The 20,897-nt window shown below is 33.4% G+C and overlaps 1 protein-coding gene and 1 pseudogene across 1 annotated transcript; one reads left to right on the top strand and one right to left on the bottom strand.

Annotated features, from left to right (window-relative positions):
• Positions 1-70: 70 nt before the first annotated feature.
• LOC110646283 (putative L-type lectin-domain containing receptor kinase V.2) lies at positions 71-1,800 on the bottom strand (annotated as a pseudogene).
• Positions 1,801-15,693: 13,893 nt separating this feature from the next.
• LOC131178698 (flavonoid-6-hydroxylase-like) lies at positions 15,694-17,019 on the top strand. Its single transcript, XM_058144094.1, has 2 exons — positions 15,694-16,176; positions 16,266-17,019. Exons 1-2 carry the CDS (start codon positions 15,913-15,915, stop codon positions 16,896-16,898), a joined length of 897 nt encoding a protein of 298 aa, XP_058000077.1. The 5' UTR covers positions 15,694-15,912; the 3' UTR covers positions 16,899-17,019.
• Positions 17,020-20,897: the final 3,878 nt, after the last annotated feature.

Raw genomic sequence — 20,897 nt, 5'->3', positions numbered from 1 at the left:
TTTGCAAATAAATTACTGCTAAATTCCAAAGTTAAAATTGATTAAAAAAGAAAGCGAACCGAGGAGTGGCTTTAAAAAATACCAAAACCATGGAGGCTTTGCAACAAATTGAAAATAAACTACGATCTTTTGAGCTTCTCATACCAAGTAGCACGCTACTAGCATTTTTTTGAAATAAATAAGCTTGCACATACACACATATAGAGAGTAATTTTTTATGTCTACTTGGTTGACCACACATGGCAGCAAATATAGTTCAAATGATGAACTCAAATCTCTGACTCATGAAAACTATGAGCACTTCTTAAAAGCATTTCATGATAGCAAGCTTGTTCTTTCTGTATTAGCATAATCAATCGTCCCACTGAAATTAGTGATTTGGTGATTCTTAGGGATGGTATAGAACCATGTAAAATGGCATGACTATCAGACTCTCCCCTGTACTCTTGTTCTTGAATACGATTATCAAAATTCTCAGGGAGAAAAGCATCGCCTTTCAAGTATTTTAGAACTTGCGACATCTTTGGCCCAATTTCTGCAAGATTATGTGAGCAAATTAGTCCAAGTTTCAAAACTAGTTCAACCTCCTCTGCATTGAAATTTTTGTCGAGTTTGGGATCTGTAGTACTCAAGATCTTCCCTTCTCTCAAACATTCATATACCCAATTTACCATAATCATCTCTTCTGGTGATGCGTGCGGCTCTACTGGCCTTCTACCGCAAGCAACTTCCAAGCAAAATACCCCAAATGCATAAACATCAGTGCTCGTAGTTGCCTTGCCGCTTCTAGCAAGCTCTGGTGCATTGTAGCCCAAAGTGCCGACTATATGAGCATCATGTGCATGCTTGCTACATCTTGCAAGCCCATAATCACCCAATTTTCCATTTAATTCACCATCTAATAACACATTGCTGGCCTTAATATCTCTATGAAATATAACTATTTCGTTTTCTTCATGCAGGTAAGTAAGCGCTGAAGTTATGTCTTTAATGATTTTAAATCTTTGATTCCAATTAAGAATATCCTCTAGCTTATTAAACAGGAATTTGTCAAGACTGCCTTTAGGCATATGATCATAAGCCAAAAGAAGCTCACCTTTGCTTCGACAATAACTGAGAGCTGGGACCAAATTGTGATGTTGCAACCGACCAAGTTGTGCCAATTTCCGCAATAGATTCTCTGATTCCTTGTTTGCAATTGCGAGAAATTCTCTTCACAGCCACAAGGGCATTTGACATAGGCAACACCCTTTTATAGAACTATCCAAATCCTCCTTTTCCAAGAATCTCCCTCTCACAAAAACCATTGGTGGCGACATAGAGCTGCTCGTATGAGAACCTATGACATCCAAAATCCACCTCTCAGTCTTCAACTATCTGTGTGAACTTGGCCTTCTTTTTATTCCATATAAAGACGAAAGTGACTATTATCGCCACCAAAGTCACTCCTGTTATGGATAATCCAACTACCAATGCTACTTTTCCCTTTCTGGTTATCTTTTTACTAGGTAAAGATGGAATGCGAGATAGATAAAGCTCTTGAGCTTGCTCATCAAATTGAAAGCTCCAACCTAGAACATCTAGTTGGTCTGTGGAGGAGGAAAAACCCACAAACATTCGGTCCAAGATGATCGGTGAGATATCAATATCCAAAGACGAAAGTGGAAGGTTAGGCTTGCTTGTATGAATTGGAGACAACGTAATATTAAGTTGATAATTAGTGTGAGTCTGTTCACCTTGTCGTATTCTCTTCCTATTTCTGATTATGGATGGGCATTTTGAGTGCGTTTTGGTCCGCATCTCACCTTTGAGGAATTATTAGGTGCACCCGGTGCACATACACCTTCTCTCACAATCATGTGGGACTCACTTTCTCTCACAATCATGTGGGACTCACTTTCTATATAATAGTAAGGATCCACTTTCTATGAGAGAGGGAGCACTATCTTTTAGTGCACCGGGTGCACCTAATAATTAGCCCTCACCTTTTGGTATCTTATTCCCTAAAAGTCAAAATCGCTCATAGTGAAAATTGACATATAGCTGCCTGTTTGGTCTTTTTTTTATCTGATCTTTGGACTTATCATGTGACAACATCACATGTTTTGCTTGATTGGAAAATATAATACAAACATTTTGAAAAAATAAAACAACTTTTTCAGGAAAAAAAGACGGACGGCCCTTACCTTAGAAATTCAATTCATTTTAGATGATTTTATTTTATGGTCTTTTTATCATTTGATTATTTATTTTTTTATATAGAAGAGTTTTTTTTTTTTTCGTTTTATATCTCTAATTTCTAAATTACTTTGAAGGTTTTTTTTTTTATGTAAGAGATAATTTAATTTATTTTAAAATAATCTAAAAAAAATTATCATGACACTATTTTAGTAGTCATTAACAGTTAGATATTAGTTATCAGTGATTAGTTATTTATATAGTTATTTAAATTAGAATTATTCAGTACAAATAGCTATTAAATTAATTATTAAATATAAAAATAATGGTATCATCTTGTTAATTCTAGTTTAAATGCTCCATCAACTTCTAAAAATTAGGAGAATAACTTTTCTAAACCACTCTCTCAACTTCTAAATATTAGTATAAATATTATACCACCAAACAGTATAAATAAGAAAGATAATATTTTAACTAAAGTCAAAATATTAAATATTACTTAAAAAATTATTACCACATAGCATCTAAGTCCTTCAGAACTCCTAAATGCTAAGTGAACAAACGGAGAAATAAACATAAAAAAGCAAATAAAAAAAAAATAGTTCATCCTCCAATAATTTTTTTTTTTGAAAAACCTCTGTTACTTTGAATTATAGAGTGGTTTTTTTTAAGAAATAATTATAAATTAATTAACTAATAATTTTAGGATCATATTTTACTCATTACTCATTGGTTTCTTTCTTGTAATATTTTTTTTTAATCCTCCTTGAATTTCCAATGAAGCCATATTCTATGGTGTCACCAATTTGTTGCAGCACTAAATGGTACAAATATAGACCTTTTTAGTCAGCTGAAATTTGCCTATAACAAAAAATAAAGATCTGAAAGACAAGTAAAATCCAACAGATCTCTGGTTGTAGATAAGAATGGCATTCAAGATAATTTAATATAAACTAAGGGAATTCCAAATCTCACTTTAATTCATTTATAGTTAAGGACTTAAAATCTAGATCTGTTAATGACTAAAAACCTAGATCTAAATCAATTATCGTTAATTTTAATTTTATTATATAATTATTTAAAATTTTAATATAAATTTAAATTACATTTAATGTAGTTAATTAAAAATTTTAACATTAACAAAATTTTAATATGATTTTAAAAATATAAAATATAAAAAATAAAAATTAAATATATTATTAAAATAAAAATATAAAAAAATAATTTGAGAATGATAAAACTGTGATACCGTATCAGTATATTAAAATAATATATAATTATAATTTTTTTTTAAAAAAAAGTTACCAAGTAATTATAATTTTTAAAAATTATTATGCATAAATATTTATTTATTATTTGTTTGTCATGTAGATTATTTTATCATAAAACGATGACAAAATAATAGAGGGACGGTTAATTGGGTCCCAACAATATCTTGCAGAATCTCATAGATAAATGGTCTTTTATGGGGTTTAAGCAGTAACACTCACCACCTAAAATTAGAAATCAACAATGGAGTCCCTTTTTTCATTCTCAGCCAGTGCCATGGTCATCATACTATCCCTCATAACACCGCTCATCTATTTGTTTTGGATATCAAGAAAAGCATCCAATAAGCAGAGACTACCACCAGAAGCCGCCGGTGGATGGCCTGTTATTGGCCACCTCCATCTCTTAGCTGAGTCACAGCAACCTCACATAATCCTCGGAAACTTGGCTGACCAGATGGGACCAATTTTCACTATCAAGCTTGGTGTGCATCGCGCTTTGGTAGTAAATAGTTGGGAGTTGGCAAGGGATTGCCTTACAACGAACGACAAAGCTTTTGCCAATCGTCCTAAAGCTCTGGCCATGGAAATATTGGGCTATAATTATTACATGTTTGGCACCAGCCCATATGGAGAATACTGGCTCCAAATTCGCAAGTTTTTAACCCTTGAGGTTCTCTCAAATCATCGGCTAGAGAAGCTCAAACATGTGCGAAAGGCGGATGTTGACCCCACAAGCTCAAAGGAGCATAGATTTTGATAATATCAAAACTCAATTAGAATCAAACTAACATTGTTTTAAGTGCTGTGCATCTCAAAGAAAAAGTCACAAGGATTTCATGATGGATTCGTGCTTCTGAAGAAAGGATGATACTCTAAGGATAACAGAGGACGAATCAAAGGAGATAAAAGAAGAAAATATTACCTTCCAAGGCTGCATTGAAAATCAGAATTGAAGGTACATATAATATAGAAGTTAAGTTTTATTTTTAGGATTACTTGTGAAAAGAATTGAGGAGTAAAAGTCAATGATGCTTATTTTCAATCCCTCAAAAGATTTTTCTTTTAAATATCATTATTGGCCTAAAAAGTGTTTGACTATGATTTGGTGTAAAGTTTTATAGTTTTGAAAGTTATGCAGAAAAGTTTTCCTGGTATACTAACTGGTTTGCTACTTATTTTAGCATGCTAACTGGTTTGCTATTTTCTCAAGTATGCTAACTGTCTCAACTCTGCACAACATCGCAGAAAATGACAAAGTAACGGCTATTTTCTTGAAATTCGTATCTGTAACGTTCAAATGAGTTCTCCAATGGTAAAAAACATTCCAAAGCTATAAATACACATACCTTTGGCCATTTTGCACTTAATGAAAGTCCCTATACTGTTCAAAATCATAAAAGCTTTCATTTAAAGTGCTCAAAGTGTTTTATTGCTCATCATTGGCTTATTTACTCAACTCTTCTTTATAGATTCTGTTGTATTGAGTGAGAGTGAGTTTTAAACACCTTATTATCATTTATGAGAGGTCATTCAAGCACCTAGTGAAGCTTGGTTGTGAAAAGTGTTTGGGATAACACTTGGTAGAAGTGTGAAGCTACTTGTAAAAGCTTTGGTGAGAAGATTTGTAAAGGGCTTTTGTCTCTTGCCTTTAAAAGAGAAGAATAGTAAAGTGAAGACTCAAAGTGGGATCTTTGAGAGAGTGGATGTAGGCTAGTTGAAGCCGAACCACTATAAAAATTTCAGTGTTCAATTTCTCAACCCTGCTATTAACATTTATGCATTTTAACTTTATGATTGATATGCTTTTGCTGATATGAAAGTTGATATCATTTGCTGGTAATATTGCTGCAATATGAGAAAATCAGTTTACTGCTAAATCTGCTTTTACTGCTAAATCTGCTGATATCTGATTTAATCTGCTTATTGTTTAATCTGCCGGTTAGTATATCCGGTATCTTGCTCTGGTTCTTTGTGTTAAAAACTTATCCAGACATCGATATCTCTGCTGAATGTTGATATAATTTGTTAGATCAAGATTATCGATTGCATATAGCCTAACTTTGAATCAACTTGTCAATAGAGCTGTATTGTTCATATTTCACATTAGTTAATTGAGTTGAACCTAGCTGCAATTTTCAAAGGTTTTGAGCAAGAACCGAAAATTGTTTTTAAAGTCCAATTCACCCCCCTCTTGGACATATTTTGGGACATCAATTTGGTATCAGAGCTTGTCTCTCTTGCTTGAGGATTAAACCCCTTAGAGTGATCCATACACATGGCTAGTTCATCTAGAAACTCAGCTGGTATACCTGCCCCATTAGCTAAAGGTTATTCCATCACTAGACCACCACTTTTTAATGGCACAAATTACTCCTTTTGGAAAACTAGAATGAGAAACTTTATACAATCTGTTGACATTGATGCTTGGAGAATAATTAAAGATGGTCCTTATATTCCTTATAAAACCAATGAAGGAACGGTACAAATTCCTAAAGCTGAAGTTGAATTTGATGATAATGATTGGAAGAAAATTTCTACAAATGCCAAGGCTATTAACATTCTTCATTGTGCTCTTGATATTAATGAGTATAATCATATTTCAGGATGTCAAACTGCAAAAGAAATTTGGGACAAACTAGAAGTCACATATGAAGGAACTGATGTGGTGAAAGAGTCAAAGGCAAACCTCCTCATCCGTGATTATGAGTTGTTTGAGATGAAACCTGGTGAAACTATTGCTGAGATGAGTACCAGATTTACAGATCTTGTCAATCTACTTAAAGCTCTTGGAAAGAGATTTGAGGAACAAGAGCTTGTAAAGAAAATTATGAGGTCTCTTCCAAAGACGTGGGAAGCAAAGACTACTGTTATTCAAAACACCAAGGATTTCAGAAAATACACCTATGATGAGCTAATTGGTTCTCTCATTGCACATGAGATGATCTATAAGAAAGATGAGAAAGAAGGTGATCAAAAGAAAAAGAAAGGTATAGCCTTCATATCCGAAAAGGTAGATGAGAAAAAGAAAAGTGTTGCTCTTAAAGTTAGTTCAAGTGATGATTCAAGTGCTTCAAGTGATGATGATGAAGATATGGCTATGATAGTCAAAAGATTCAAAAGAGCATTTAGAAAAGGTGGAAGCAAATACAAGAAGTTCACAAAGAAATATGCTCCAAAGACTCCAAATCATCCAAGTGAAATAGTTTGTTATGAGTGTAACAAACCAGGCCACATTAAGCCAAAGTGTCCTACATTGAAGAAGAAAAACAAGTTTAGAAAGGATAAAAGCAAAAAGGCAATGGCGGCAACATGGAGTGATAGTGACTCTTCATCAAATGATGAAACAAGTGACAAAGAAGCTGCAAACACTTGTATGATGGCAATTGAAGAAAAAGGTGAAAGCTCACACATTGAAGATAGTGAAAATGAGGTAAATCTTGAACTTTCTAATGTTGATGAATTAGAACTTGCATTTGTGAAAACATATGATAAATATAGAACTTTTAAAAAGAAATGCAAAATTTTGGTTCATGAAAATAGTGCTTTAAAATCAGAAAATATTTCCTTGAGTATGGCTTCAAAGGAAAATGAATTTTACAAATCACAAATGAAATTATTTAAGGAAGTTAATGATGAGCTACAAAGATCAAAAGAAGTGTGTGAACAACTTCTTGAGAAAAACAGAATTCTTGAGGCAAAAGTTGAGTCTTTGACAAGAGATTTAACTAAATTTACAAAAGGAAAAGAAACACTTGATATACTTCTTGGGAATCAAAGATCCACAAATGAAAAATCTAGAATTGGTTATGATCGATTTATGAAGTATGAAAAATACAAACAATTTTTTGTTAAAGCTACATCCTTTTCTCAACCAAGTATTACATGCTTTTATTGTAATCATAAAGGTCATATGATTAATGCTTGTCCTATTAGGAAAGGAACCTTTAAGGCAAAGAAAGTATGGGTGCCTAAAGGAACCCTACCTAATGTTACTAACACTCAAGGACCCAAAGTTGCTTGGGTACCTAAGAACAGTTAACTGATTTCAGGTCTGTCTAAGGAGTATGCTGGAAACAGAATATTGGTACATTGATAGTGGCTGCTCTAGGCACATGACAGGAAATAAAGGCAAGTTTTCCTCTCTTACTTTAAAAGAAGAAGGTTATGTCAAATTTGGTGATAAAAGTAAAGCTAAAATTATTGGATGTTGAACTATTGGTAAAAATCCTTGCATTGAGAATGTTGCATTAGTTCAAGGATTAAAGTATAATCTTTTAAGTGTTAGTCAACTTTGTGATAATGGTTTTAAAGTCATTTTTACTTTTACACATTGTGAGATTCATGGAAATAATGTTATGTTTGCTGGTGCTAGAATAGATAATATTTACCTACTTGATTTAACAAGTCTTGAAGAAAATTGTGAAACATGCTTTATGACTTCAGATGATAGTGCATGGTTATGGCATAGAAAATTAGGACATGCTAGCATGAGTACACTTGCTAAACTCTCTAGAAGGAACCTTGTTAGAGGACTTCCAAAGCTAAGATTTGAAAAAGAATTTCAATGCAAAGCTTGTGCACTTGGTAAGCATACAAAATCATCTTTTAAATCCAAAGATGTTGTAACTACGTCTAGACCATTGGAATTATTACATCTTGATCTTTTTGGTCCAATCACACCTAGAAGTCGAGGAGGCAAGGCATATACATTTGTTATTGTTGATGATTTTTCAAGATTCACATGGACTTTCTTTCTTGCTTATAAAGATGAAACCTTTGATATATTTGAAGCTTTTTGCAAAAGAACTCAAAATGAAAAAGGATATTGTATTACATCTTTGAGGAGTGATCATGGAAAAGAATTTAAAAATAATTTGTTTGAAAATTTCTGCTCTCAAAATGGTATTTATCATACATTTTCAGCTCCTAGAACTCCACAACAAAATGGAGTTGTTGAAAGGAAAAATAGATCCTTGCAAGAAATGGCAAGAACAATCTTTGAATGAAAAGCAGTTTACCAAAATATTTCAAGTGAATTGTAAATACAGCATGCTATATTTTGAACAGAGTTTCCATTAGAGCTATTATAAAGAAAACTCCTTATGAACTATGGAAAGGAAGAAAACCCAATATTGCATATTTTCATGTCTTTGGTTGCAAATGTTACATTTTGAATAACAAAGACAGCAATCTCAAGAAATTTGATGCTAAATCTTGTGAAGGAATATTTCTAGGCTATTCAACAAATAGCAAAGCATATAGGATTTTCAATAGAAAAACATTGACCATGGAAGAATCAATGCATATACTTTTTGATGATGCTAACACTTCCTTGCAAAGGAAAGATTCTTGTGATGATGAAATTGAGCAGATTCTAAATTCAAAGAATTAGAATAATGATGAGCTTGAATCAAAAGAACTAGTGGAGGATGATCAAAATGACAAAGATGAAGAACTCCCTTGCTCCACAAATATTGAAATTCAAGAAGACTCCCAACCAAATGTGGAAGAACTACAAATTGAGGAACCTCAACATCAAGATATTCCACAAGAATGGAGGTACCATAGAAATCATTCCAAAGATGACATTCTTGATAGTCCATCACAAAGAATGATGACAAGAGCTCAACTTAGAAGATATTTTGGTAATATTGCTTTTGTTTCTCAATTTGAACCCAAAACATATGATGATGCTCAAAATGATGAAAATTGGCTTTTTGCTATGCAAGAGGAATTAAATCAATTTGAAAGAAATAAAGTGTGGACACTTGTTTCTAAACCTAAAAAGCATTCTGTTATTGGAACTAAATGGGTATTTAGGAATAAGATGGATGAAAAAGGGCATGTAATTAGAAATAAAGCTAGACTAGTAGCTCATGGATACAACCAAGAGGAAGGTATTGATTTTGATGAAACTTTTGCTCCGGTTGCTAGAATTGAAGCTATTAGAATGTTGTGTGCATTTGCATGTTTTAAGAATTTCATGCTTTATCAAATGGATGTTAAAAGTGCATTCTTAAATGGATATATTGATGAAGAAGTTTATGTAGCTCAACCTCCTGGTTTTGAAGACCCTCACTTTCCAAATCATGTTTACAAGCTTACTAAAGCTCTCTATGGATTAAAGCAAGCTCCTAGAGCATGGTATGAGAGACTTAGTAAATTTTTGCTTCAAAATGATTTTAAAAGAGGAAAAGTGGATACTACTCTTTTCATTAAGAAACTAGGAAAAGACATGCTTATTGTGCAAATCTATGTTGATGATATTATTTTTGGTGCAACTAACCATTCTCTTTGTAGAAAATTTTCAAATATGATGAAAAGTGAATTTGAAATGAGTATGATGGGTGAACTTACTTTCTTCCTTGGATTGCAAATTAAACAAATGAGAGATGGAATTTTTATAAATCAGTCCAAGTACATAAAGGATATGCTAAAGAAGTTCAAAATGGAAGATATGAAAAGTATTGGAACTCCCATGAGCTCAACAATTAAATTGGAGAAAGACGAAAAAGGTAAAGAGGTAGATAACAAACTTTATAGAGGTATGATTGGTTCTTTACTCTACTTGACAGCATCTAGACCAGATATTCATTTTAGTGTATGTTTATGTGCAAGATTTCAATCATGTCCAAAAGAATCTCATCTTATAGCTGTTAAAAGAATTTTTAAATACCTCATTGGCACTCACAACATTGGCTTATGGTATCCAAAATGTGAATCATTTGATCTTATTGGTTATAGTGATTCAGATTTTGCTGGTAGTAGACTGGACAGAAAAAGCACTTCTGGAACTTGTCAATTTCTAGGTCATGCATTAGTTTCATGGCACAGTAAAAAACAAACCTCTGTTGCACTTTCTACTGCGGAAGCTGAATATATTGCAGCTGGAAGTTGTGTTGCACAGATTTTGTGGATGAAACAACAACTTGAAGACTTTGAAATTAAATTTGATCACATTCCCATAAGATGTGACAATACTAGTGCTATAAACCTATCAAAAAATCCTGTTCAACACTCTAGAAGCAAGCATATTGAAATTAGACATCATTTTATTAGGGATCATGTTCAAAATGGTGATATTCAAATTGAATTTGTCCCTTCTGAAAAACAGCTTGCTGATATTTTTACAAAGCCACTTAATGAGGAAATTTTCTGCAAAATAAGAAGAGAACTTGGTATGATTGATGCTCTTGATTAAGTTTTGATGCATTCTCATGTTTCTATATGAAAATGAAGTGATAAATGTTGATTTGTAGTGTTAAAAATGCATTCTGATATTTCTGGTGCAATTTGAAAAATTCTGGGTCATATCAGATATGAACAGTATTCTGCAGAATTTGATCACAGTGGCATACTGATCTGTTTGCTAATTTTCTTGTTTGCTAAATGCTTTACCACTGCTCCTAACTTTTCGTTGGCAAACTGGAAGTCAGGTCTGATTGCACTAAAACTCCGAAAATATTTTTTTTTTCGAGCGCCTATTCTGCATGTTTAAAGAGCATATTACTTAAATACCCCTCTATTTAGAGCATTGCATCTTTATGTGATTTAAGGGCAAAATGGACTTTTGATACATTAATTAGCGCGGGAGTCAAATTTTTTTTGGGAACCATAAATTTTTTTCTCTGCAACTCCACTGATACACGGTACCCATTCTCTGCTAATGTCTACAGTTGAGTCTTTTCAGTTTTAAAATTCAAAATCACTTCTCTTTCCGTCGCTTCATCTCCCAAAACCCAAACGAACGCGTCTTCGCTCCATCTGCAAACCCATTCCATTCGCAAGCTTCCAAAACCATCGTCTCCCTTCATTGCTCTTAAATATTTCCGAAACCCATTGGCTGTGAATCGATTAAATCGATTGTTTCAAGTTAGAAAATCCCCACATTCTTCATTTCTATTATTTCTCTAAATCTGTTGAAAGAAACCATTTGCTGTTGGATTTTTTTTTTTTTTTGCGCTTGATATCGATTCGCACTTTTTGTCTCTACAAATCTCAGGTACAAAATCTAAAACTTTTATGGAATCTTGTTTTACATTGTGTTTGAGCCTGTCCCGTTTGCTTTGATTTCACAATGTGCTGTTGGATTTTTTGGGGAACTGTTCTGTTTGTTCTGCTTTCATTTGTTTGTTCTGTTTATTTTTTTTATATTAGCATTACGTAAAAAATGTGGTATATAATCATAAATCGATTGCCATGGATTCTCAAAAACCCGAGTACCTGCTACTGTTTGTTCTTTTTTTTTTTTTGACATTGTGCTAAGTTGTGCTAGAAATATGTTGATGTGCTTCGAATGATTATATTGGCTGCTCACATCGTTGAATTTGTGAACTCAGTCATTTCGGCCTAATTTTCTTCTGGGATTGGTTATGGCGCGGGAAAAAGGAAAAGGCAAAGCAAAAATCCCCACATATTCATCATCTTCGGACTCCACTGACGCAAGTGTTCCTGCGTCTCCTGCTCCACAAAAAGATGCTCCTCTGGTAATTGGAAAACCAAAAGAAACACCCAAGAAAAGAACCAGTGAGCCTGTACAAGAAAAAGGAACCAAAAAGAAAAAGACTTCAAAAGCTCCAGTTGTGCATATGGAGAGGGCCATTCATGAGCCAAGGTATATCCACTGGCCTGCTTTTATTGAAGTTTCTGTTCCTTTACAATCCTTATTTGAATATCAAAAATGGGATAAATTGTGCTCTGACACTGAAGGAGTATATGTGGACTTAGTTCAAGAATTCTATAAGAATTTAAGGGTTGATGATTCTGACAAAGATGAGTCTTTTAAGGTGAAAATGAAAGGGAAAGTATATGAAGTGACTGTTGCTAGATTAGCCAAAGCCCTAGGAATCCCAAACAGTGGGAATAAAATTTGTTCTCACAAAGATGTTTTTGCTGTTGGTGGATTTAACAAAAGAGATTTTGAGGCTGAAGTGTTTAAAGGGGAAGTAAAGGATAAGACTAGCATTACCCATGCTCATCAACACATTAAAATTCTTCATAGTTTTATCATCTATGTGTTGAATCCTAGAACTGGCAGTCCAAACTATTTGAGTACCCTTGATCTCTGCATAATTTGGCATATTGTGAACCAAATTGAATTTAATCTTGCCTATTTTATGCTGAAGCAAATCATGAAATGGAAACCACCTTACAAGCTACCTTATGCCCATCTTCTTAATGGTCTGTTTAGAGACTTTGGGATACCTTTGGAAACCGAGAAACTTAGGACAAATATGATCCCAATTACAAGTTTGCAAAAAGATGATGATGGCAGAAAACTTAGATTTGAACAAGGTGCTAGTTCCAAAGATAGTGCAAGCGGTACTTTTAATGTTGAGGGAATTCTGGAGGAAGTGAACAACTTGAGGGAATTTGTTGAAATGGAACTTGGAGAGCTACAGAAATTTAGAGGTTTTCAAACCGTTCTTATGAATGCTCTTGATTCTAAAGTTGATGGCACTTTGATGTTGATGTACAAAATTGTGGAAGAATTGTTTAAGATCAAAGTTCATTTGGGTATTTCAACCACTGAGGCTGGAGAAACCAGTAAAGCTGCTACTGGTTCGGTTCCTCAAACTGAAAAAGAAAAAGAGGACGAGAAAGGAGAAGAGGAAGAACAAGAAGAGGAAGAAGAAGAATCAGAAGAGGAAGAAGAAGCAACAAAAGAAGAGGAAGAAGAAGAAACAGAAGAAGAAGAAGAGAAAGAGGAAGAAAAGGAAGAAAAGGAAGAAGATGAAGCTGAAAAAGATGATTCTGATGATGGAAGTGGTGATGGAGGCAGCAAAGAAGGAAGTGGGAAGGAAATGAGTGACTCAGAATCTGAGACAGAACCTCAGACTCCTGCTCCTGCTGCTCCTGGAAAAGGAAAGGGAAAAACAGCTCCAAAGGAACAAAGCAGTAAGCAGAAAGAGCAAACTGGCAAACCATCTGGCAAACCATCTGGCAAAAAGGCTAAAACTAGCAAAAAGTTGACAGCAGAATCTGGTACTACTGCTGCAACTGAGTTAGCAGCTGGCCCTATTATTCCCTTGACACTAGGAACTGAAATGGCTGCCGAAATTCTTCAATCCTTGAGTGATAAACCTGTCAAGCCAAAGAAGTTGAAGATGGCTGCTCCAAAACCAATCAGAAGAAGCTCTAGGCTGAAAGGATAAACTGGATTTTAATTGCATTTTGTCTAACTGTCTGTCTCTTGATTTACTACTCAGTTTGCTACTTTTAGTTTTTCTGAACTTTAAATTAGTTTGCTATATCAGTTACTGTTTTGAATGTTTTCTTTACTGCTCTTAGACTGAATTTTGACATGCATGTTTTCTCCCATATTCTTTTGATGCTGACAAAAAGGGGGAGAAAAGTAATGGATGAGTAATCTTGATGGTATAACTTGTGGTTGATATAGTTTGTGATTACTTGTGGTTGATATAGTTTGTGAATAGTATATTGTTGATATAACTTTATGGTGTGCATATTGTTAATATAACTTGTGAATGATATACAATTTGTGATTAGTGTGCATATTGTGCATATTTAGTTAGTATCTTTAGTCACACTTGACTCCTTAAGAAAATGCTTATGAATATTTCATTGAAATTATTAAGGGGGAGTTATTTGTGATTAATTGTTGATATAAGCACATACATAGGGGGAGTTATTTTCACATATACTTTCATATACATACACACACTTGTTAATATTTACAGGGTGATTCAATTGAGTTTTGTCATCATCAAAAAGGGGGAGATTGTTGACCCCACAAGCTCAAAGGAGCATAGATTTTGATGATACCAAAACTCAACTAGAATCAAACTAACATTGTTTTAAGTGCTGTGCATCTCAAAGAAAAAGTCACAAGAATTTCATGATGGATTCGTGCTTCTGAAGAAAGGATGATACTCTAAGGATAACACAGGACGAATCAAAGGAGATAAAAGAAGAATAGGTTACCTTCCAAGGCTGCATTGAAAATCAGAATTGAATGTACATATAGTATAGAAGTTAAGTTTTATTTTTAGGATTACTTGTGAAAAGAATTGAGGAGTAAAAGTCAATGATGCTTATTTTCAATCCCTCAAAAGATTTTTCTTTTAAATATCATTATTGGCCTAAAAAGTGTTTGACTATGATTTGGTATAAAGTTTTATAGTTTTGAAAGTTATGCAGAAAATTTTTTCCGGTATGCTAACTGGTTTGCTACTTATTTTAGTATGCTAACTGGTTTGCTATTTTCTAAAGTATGCTAACTGTCTCAACTCTGCACAACATCGCAGAAAACGACAAAATAATGGCTATTTTCTTGAAATTCGTATCTGTAACGTTCAAATGAGTTCTCCAACGGTAAAAAACGTTCCAAAGCTATAAATACACCTACCTTTGGCCATTTTGCACTTAATGAAAGTCCCTCTACTGTTCAAAATCATAAAAGCTTTCATTCAAAGTGCTCAAAGTGTTTTATTGCTCATCATTGGCTTATTTACTCAACTCTTCTTTATAGATTCTGTTATATTGAGTGAGAGTGAGTTTTAAACACGTTATTATCATTTATGAGAGGTCATTCAAGCACCTAGTGAAGCTTGGTTGTGAAAAGTGTTTGGGATAACACTTGGTAGAAGTGTGAAGCTACTTGTAAAAGCTTTGGTGAGAAGATTTGTAAAGGGCTTTTGTCTCTTGCCTTTAAAAGAGAAGAATAGTGAAGTGAAGACTCAAAGTGGGATCTTTGAGAGAGTGGATGTAGGCTAGTTGAAGCCGAACCACTATAAAAATTTCAGTGTTCAATTTCTCAACCCTTGCTCTTTACATTTATGCATTTTAACTTTATGATTGATATGCTTTTGCTGATATGAAAGTTGATATCATTTGCTGGTAATATTGCTGCAATATGAGAAAATCAGTTTACTGCTAAATCTGCTTTTACTGCTAAATCTGCTGATATCTGATTTAATCTGCTTGTTGTTTAATCTGCTGTCAGTTAGTATATCTGGTATACTGCTCTGGTTGCTGTGTTAAAAACTTATCCAGATTACTGATATCTCTGCTGAATGTTGATATAATTTGTTAGATCAGTATACTGATTGCATATAGCCTAACTTTGAATCAACTTGTCAATAGAGCTGTATTGTTCATATTTCACATTAGTTAATTGAGTTGAACCTAGCTGCAATTTTCAAAGGTTTTGAGCAAGAACCGAAAATTATTTTTAAAGTCCAATTCACCCCCCTCTTGGACATATTTTGGGACATCAGCGGAGGTTACAGTAGCCATCGAAGGATTATACCAGCAATGGATCAAGAACAAAAATGATTCGGACTAACTTTTGGTGGAGATGAAGAGATGATTTTTCGAAGTAAATCTAAATGTGGTATTCAAGATAGTTGTAGGGAAGAGATTTGTAGAGTGTAATAAAGGCGATGAAGGTAGAGATAGTGATGATGACTGGAGATCAGCACTGAGAGATTTTTTCAAACTCATGGGGAAGTTTGTAGTGTCAGATGCGTTTCCATTCCTAAGGTGGCTAGATTTTGGCGGGGATGAGAAGGAGATGAAGAAGACTGCAAAAGAGCTGGACAATATAATTGGAGGATGGTTGCACGAACACAAGCAGAAGAGAGCTTCGGGCGTGGTATATAAGTGGGGAGGAGAAGACTTCATGGATATGTTATTGTCAATCCTGCAAGACGCAAAAGAGCTTTCTAACCGAGATGTTGATACTATCAACAAATCTACCTGCCTGGTATAGAGATATTTACATGAACATATTAAATTAGTGAAAGATCGATGTTTTATTTGTTCTGAATGCTACAGTTTCTCTGATTCATGCAGGCTATAATTCTAGCAGCTTCAGACACTACATCGGTGACGCTAACTTGGACTTTGTCATTAATACTCAACAATCGCCATGTCCTAAAGAAAGCACAACAAGAATTGGACACCCTTGTCGGTAGAGAAAGGCAAGTGAAGGAATCAGACATGAAGGATTTGGTTTACCTTCAAGCCATCATCAAAGAATCGTTTAGGTTGTATCCTGCTGCTCCATTATCGGTGCCACACGAATCCATAGAAGATTGCAGTGTAGGAGGCTATCACATTCCAGCAGGTACACGCCTTATTGTAAATGTTTCAAAAATTCATAGAGATTCACGAATGTGGTTGAATCCTTCAGAGTTTATACCAGAGAGGTTTCTCACAACCCACAAGGATGTTGATGTTAAGGGCCAGAATTTTGAGCTACTACCATTCGGCAGTGGAAGAAGAATGTGTCCTGGAGTCTCATTTGCTCTTCAAGTTTTGAACCTTACACTTGCTACTTTGTTACATTCTTTCGAAATTGAAACTCCTTCAGGCCAACCAGTTGATATGAGTGAGAGTGCTGGAATGACCAACCTCAAATCCAACCCTGTAGATGTTCTTCTTACGCCGCGCCTTCCTCCACCCCTTTATGCTGCTACCAATTAATAAATGACGCCAACTATGGGGAAATTCTTCTCTGGATCCATATAACTGCTATATGTATGCGGGTAGACTTTCTTCATTAATTATGATAAATTTTATATGGTTATAAAAAATTATTATCTAATCGTGTATTACTTGCTAGAGAAAATTATGGGTGGTGTTATTTGGACTCTATCACCTGATATTTGCACCCCACATAAGCTTTCTTTAAGGGAAAAAAAAGTTTAATTAACCTTTTATTCATGAAAAAATTATTTAAATTTAATTAATTATAAATTTAAAATATAAATATACCATATTTATTTATGGTTGTGTTGTGTTGATTCATGCAAATTCGATACACAGTTATATGCTGAATTATTGTACTGTTTTTTTTTTTATTTTTTTATTGTTGCATATCAAAATGTTTATAAAGAGAGGATAGCATATTCAAATTCATAATATTTATTGAAATGTTAAATAACTATATAAATTATTTGACTCACTTAATTCATAATTTGCTCTTGAAATTGACTCCACTGTAAATATTTTTTTTTTTTGAAAAAACTCCACTGTAAATATTATTAAATTATATTTATTGTATTAATATGCAATAAAATATACTTTGGATGATTTTCATAAAAATATTTCGGTTTAATTGTTGTATTAAAAATTTGACAGGCTTTGATATTATCACTAGTGGAGAGCTCTTAGTCTAAATTAAATATAATAACACTCATATATTGAGATAGAAATATTTTCTTATGGCTAACAAATTTTAATATGGTACACTTTTATATTAAATTAAATTAAATAGACAATAATAAAAAATCAATGATTTAATATTTTTTATTAAACTGGTATAAATTTTCCGAAGACAAACAGACAAGCCAAAATCGATTATCTTCACGTAGATATAAAATTATTATAAGACAAAAAGATGGTGGAAAAATAATCAGATAAGAAAATCTGACCACGGAAAAAAAAACAAAACAAAGGATAAGAAAATCTGACACCTATCACGATAATCACCATCTACACTAACAAAACGGCAATGATAATTGAACCATTAAAATCATTTACCGAAGTCATGATTGTCTGAAATTTTAATTAACTGTATGAAAATTAAATAAATTGATTAAAATGAACATTAAATTTGAAATATAATTATAAAAAATATAATATTTTAATCTTTTTTCAAAGATAAACATTTTAGAAATGATAAAAAAAATTATAACTTTAAATGATTTATATATGATTATATATTGTTAAACAGAACTTTCTGTGTAATTTTTTCTTAAGAACATGTTAAAAGAATTTTTATAATTATTTATTTTTTAAAATATTGCTATATATAAAATATTTTTTAATAAAATTATAAACTATAATATAAAAATTATTTAAGAATTTAGTTAAATATATTATATATTATTAATAACTATTTATTATTTTATATTTAAATAGTTATAAAAATAATTAATATTTTATAAAATAAATAATTATTTAAATATAAAATTTAGATTTAAAAATTAATTTAGTAATAAAACAAACTTTCGTTAATATAAAATTATTTTTTTTCCTTTTGTATGCCACGTCTAATTTTGTTAATATTTGAAGATTAGAAATAGGAAATTATTTTTAAAATTTTTGTAACAACCAATAATAAAAAAAAAAAAAGAAGAAGATGGGACTTGGCGTGCGACAGTGGATTTCCACTGTCACTGTCAAGTTTTTTTTTTTTTTTTTTTTAAAAGTCAAAAATCGGGAGGAGGACCCCCCAATTTCTCTTCCCTCCTCTCCTCCCCTCTCTTCTTCTTCTTTCCTTCTCCGGTGACTGGCCGGCGATCTCCCAAGCGGCTCCCCAACCGGTCGGCGTCCCTCCAGCGACGGCGTAACCACGGCAGCGGCAGAGGAGAAGAGAGAGAAAACGCGCGCCTGATGGGCGTGGCTTTCGGTCGGTCGGCTTCATCCGACGTCCGATCGAGGCGATTCAGGTGGCGTTGGAAAGCTTGTTCCGAGAGCTTTCTTTTGATACCAATTTTGCAAAAAATGGAGGTCGGATGAGTAAGATATGGAAGAGAGAAATTTCAGGTTTTTCAAGCTTTTTCGTCAGATCTAGGACTATCCGACCGTTGGATCGACGATCCGAGAGCACCTATGGACTGAGGAAGATGAGAGGAACTTGGTGGTATGATCAAATCCTGCAAATGTCGCTGGCGACCCGCAGCCGGCCACCGTGCGCGGTGGTTCCGGCGGTGGCTCCGGTGGGCTATGGAGATGATTCAACTTCCAGAGGCTTCCTCATAAATTTTTTGAATTTTTGAGACACAGATAAACTTCGGGTAAGACTATTTTCATTATTTCTCTGTCTGCGGAGCATAAATACAGTGTTTCTTAAACAGGAAAAATTAGAGAAAAATTCTAAGAAAAATATATAATGAAAATAAAATTATTTAGAGGTATTCTATGGTGTTTGTTAAATTTTTGAGTGATTGTAGAATATTTTTGAAAAACATAGATGGATTTTAGTTAGATTTTTAGCATATGGGCATATAAGATTATTTAAAATTAAGATATTTAAATTTTATATGATTGGTTGAAGCTTGAGGATGGAGGTTTAAATATGTGAATATTGAATTGGGTTGAATTAAGAATATGTTAGTTGTTGGAAACTTATGGAATTGAGTAAAATTCTTGAATAAAATATTCATGAGTGATTAGAAAATTACAATTTATTTTGAAATAGCCTTATAATATTATTAAGGACCGCGGGACAAAATTTTAGAATTTTTAGAGCATGTTTGAGTAGATTTTTACAAAATATTAATTATAGGGACTAAAACGTAATTTTTAAGGTTTTGAGTATTGCTTAGTTTGGAGGGCCCAGGAGGGGCCATATAATGATGATGAGATATTAGTTGAATTTAGAAGTGTTATTTGAGCCTTTTTGCAAGTTGGGTAGGTCCCAGGTATAGGGGAAACTCTGCCGGATTTCCGGCATAAATTAGGATGTCTATTGCCTCTTTAGAGTTTTATTCTAACTTAGTACTAATAAATTTATAATTTAATTATTAGGTGATCGAGATCGGCTATTTTTCTGCATCCAGCAGCCACAATAGTCATCGGTGTACTGTGAGTAAAATATTAATTTTAATTATAATTTCGATATTATTATATGTTCAAGTATGCTCATGCATCACTTATATGTATATATATCTATGTAGTTAAATTCTAGGCACGTTTTATGTTGCATTCACTACTGTTAAAGTGCCATGTATGTTGTTGTGGTAATTTTGAGCAGTGTGTGTACGTTAGCGTGCGTGTAATGTGGTGTTGGCTATGGACAGGACGGGTAGACACTGCTTGAGTTCTTCACTGGGACCCCAATTTGGTTTATTAAGCGAAAGTCCGGCTTGAGTTCTTCGCTGGCACAGGTTGGATTTAAGAGAGCTGTATAGGGGATCAGCTCCCATATATTATGATTGATATTACTGGGTGTGTGAGTGCTCCAAATTACTTTTTTGCTGTTATGATGTGAAATTATTGCTGATGTTGCATCTCACTCTACAGGGTGTATTAGCTTTAGATAATTATAGAGATTATGGTTAAAATTGATATTTTACTCTCTGAGTCGAACACTCATTCCTGTTCACATATTTTTCCAGGCCACAGGAGGAGTTCTTTTACAGAGCAACCTACTTTCTTCCTTGCAGGTTTAACGTCGGTTATTTAATTGTTTTATTATTTTTCAAAATTTGAAATCTAAAACTCCGCATGTGTTAGCAATAGTGTGAATTTAAAATTTTGAGATTAATAAATGAAGATTTGTGTGGTAATTAAATAATTTGTAAGTGGTGGTAACAGGGTTGAGCGAGGCTCCCCTTATTTTAGTTTTTAATGGTTATCAGGTTGAGTTGACCCGAATAAAAATATTTCATTTTATTTAATTTTATTTACATGTTGGGCCTAAGTTTTTGGGCCTTGGTTATGGATTTGAGAATAGTAAGGCTTATTACGGGCCTC

The sequence above is a fragment of the Hevea brasiliensis genome, chromosome 3 (assembly GCF_030052815.1).
Source record: "Hevea brasiliensis isolate MT/VB/25A 57/8 chromosome 3, ASM3005281v1, whole genome shotgun sequence".
Taxonomy (NCBI): domain Eukaryota; kingdom Viridiplantae; phylum Streptophyta; class Magnoliopsida; order Malpighiales; family Euphorbiaceae; genus Hevea; species Hevea brasiliensis.
This window is presented reverse-complemented; position numbering and strand designations above follow the sequence as displayed.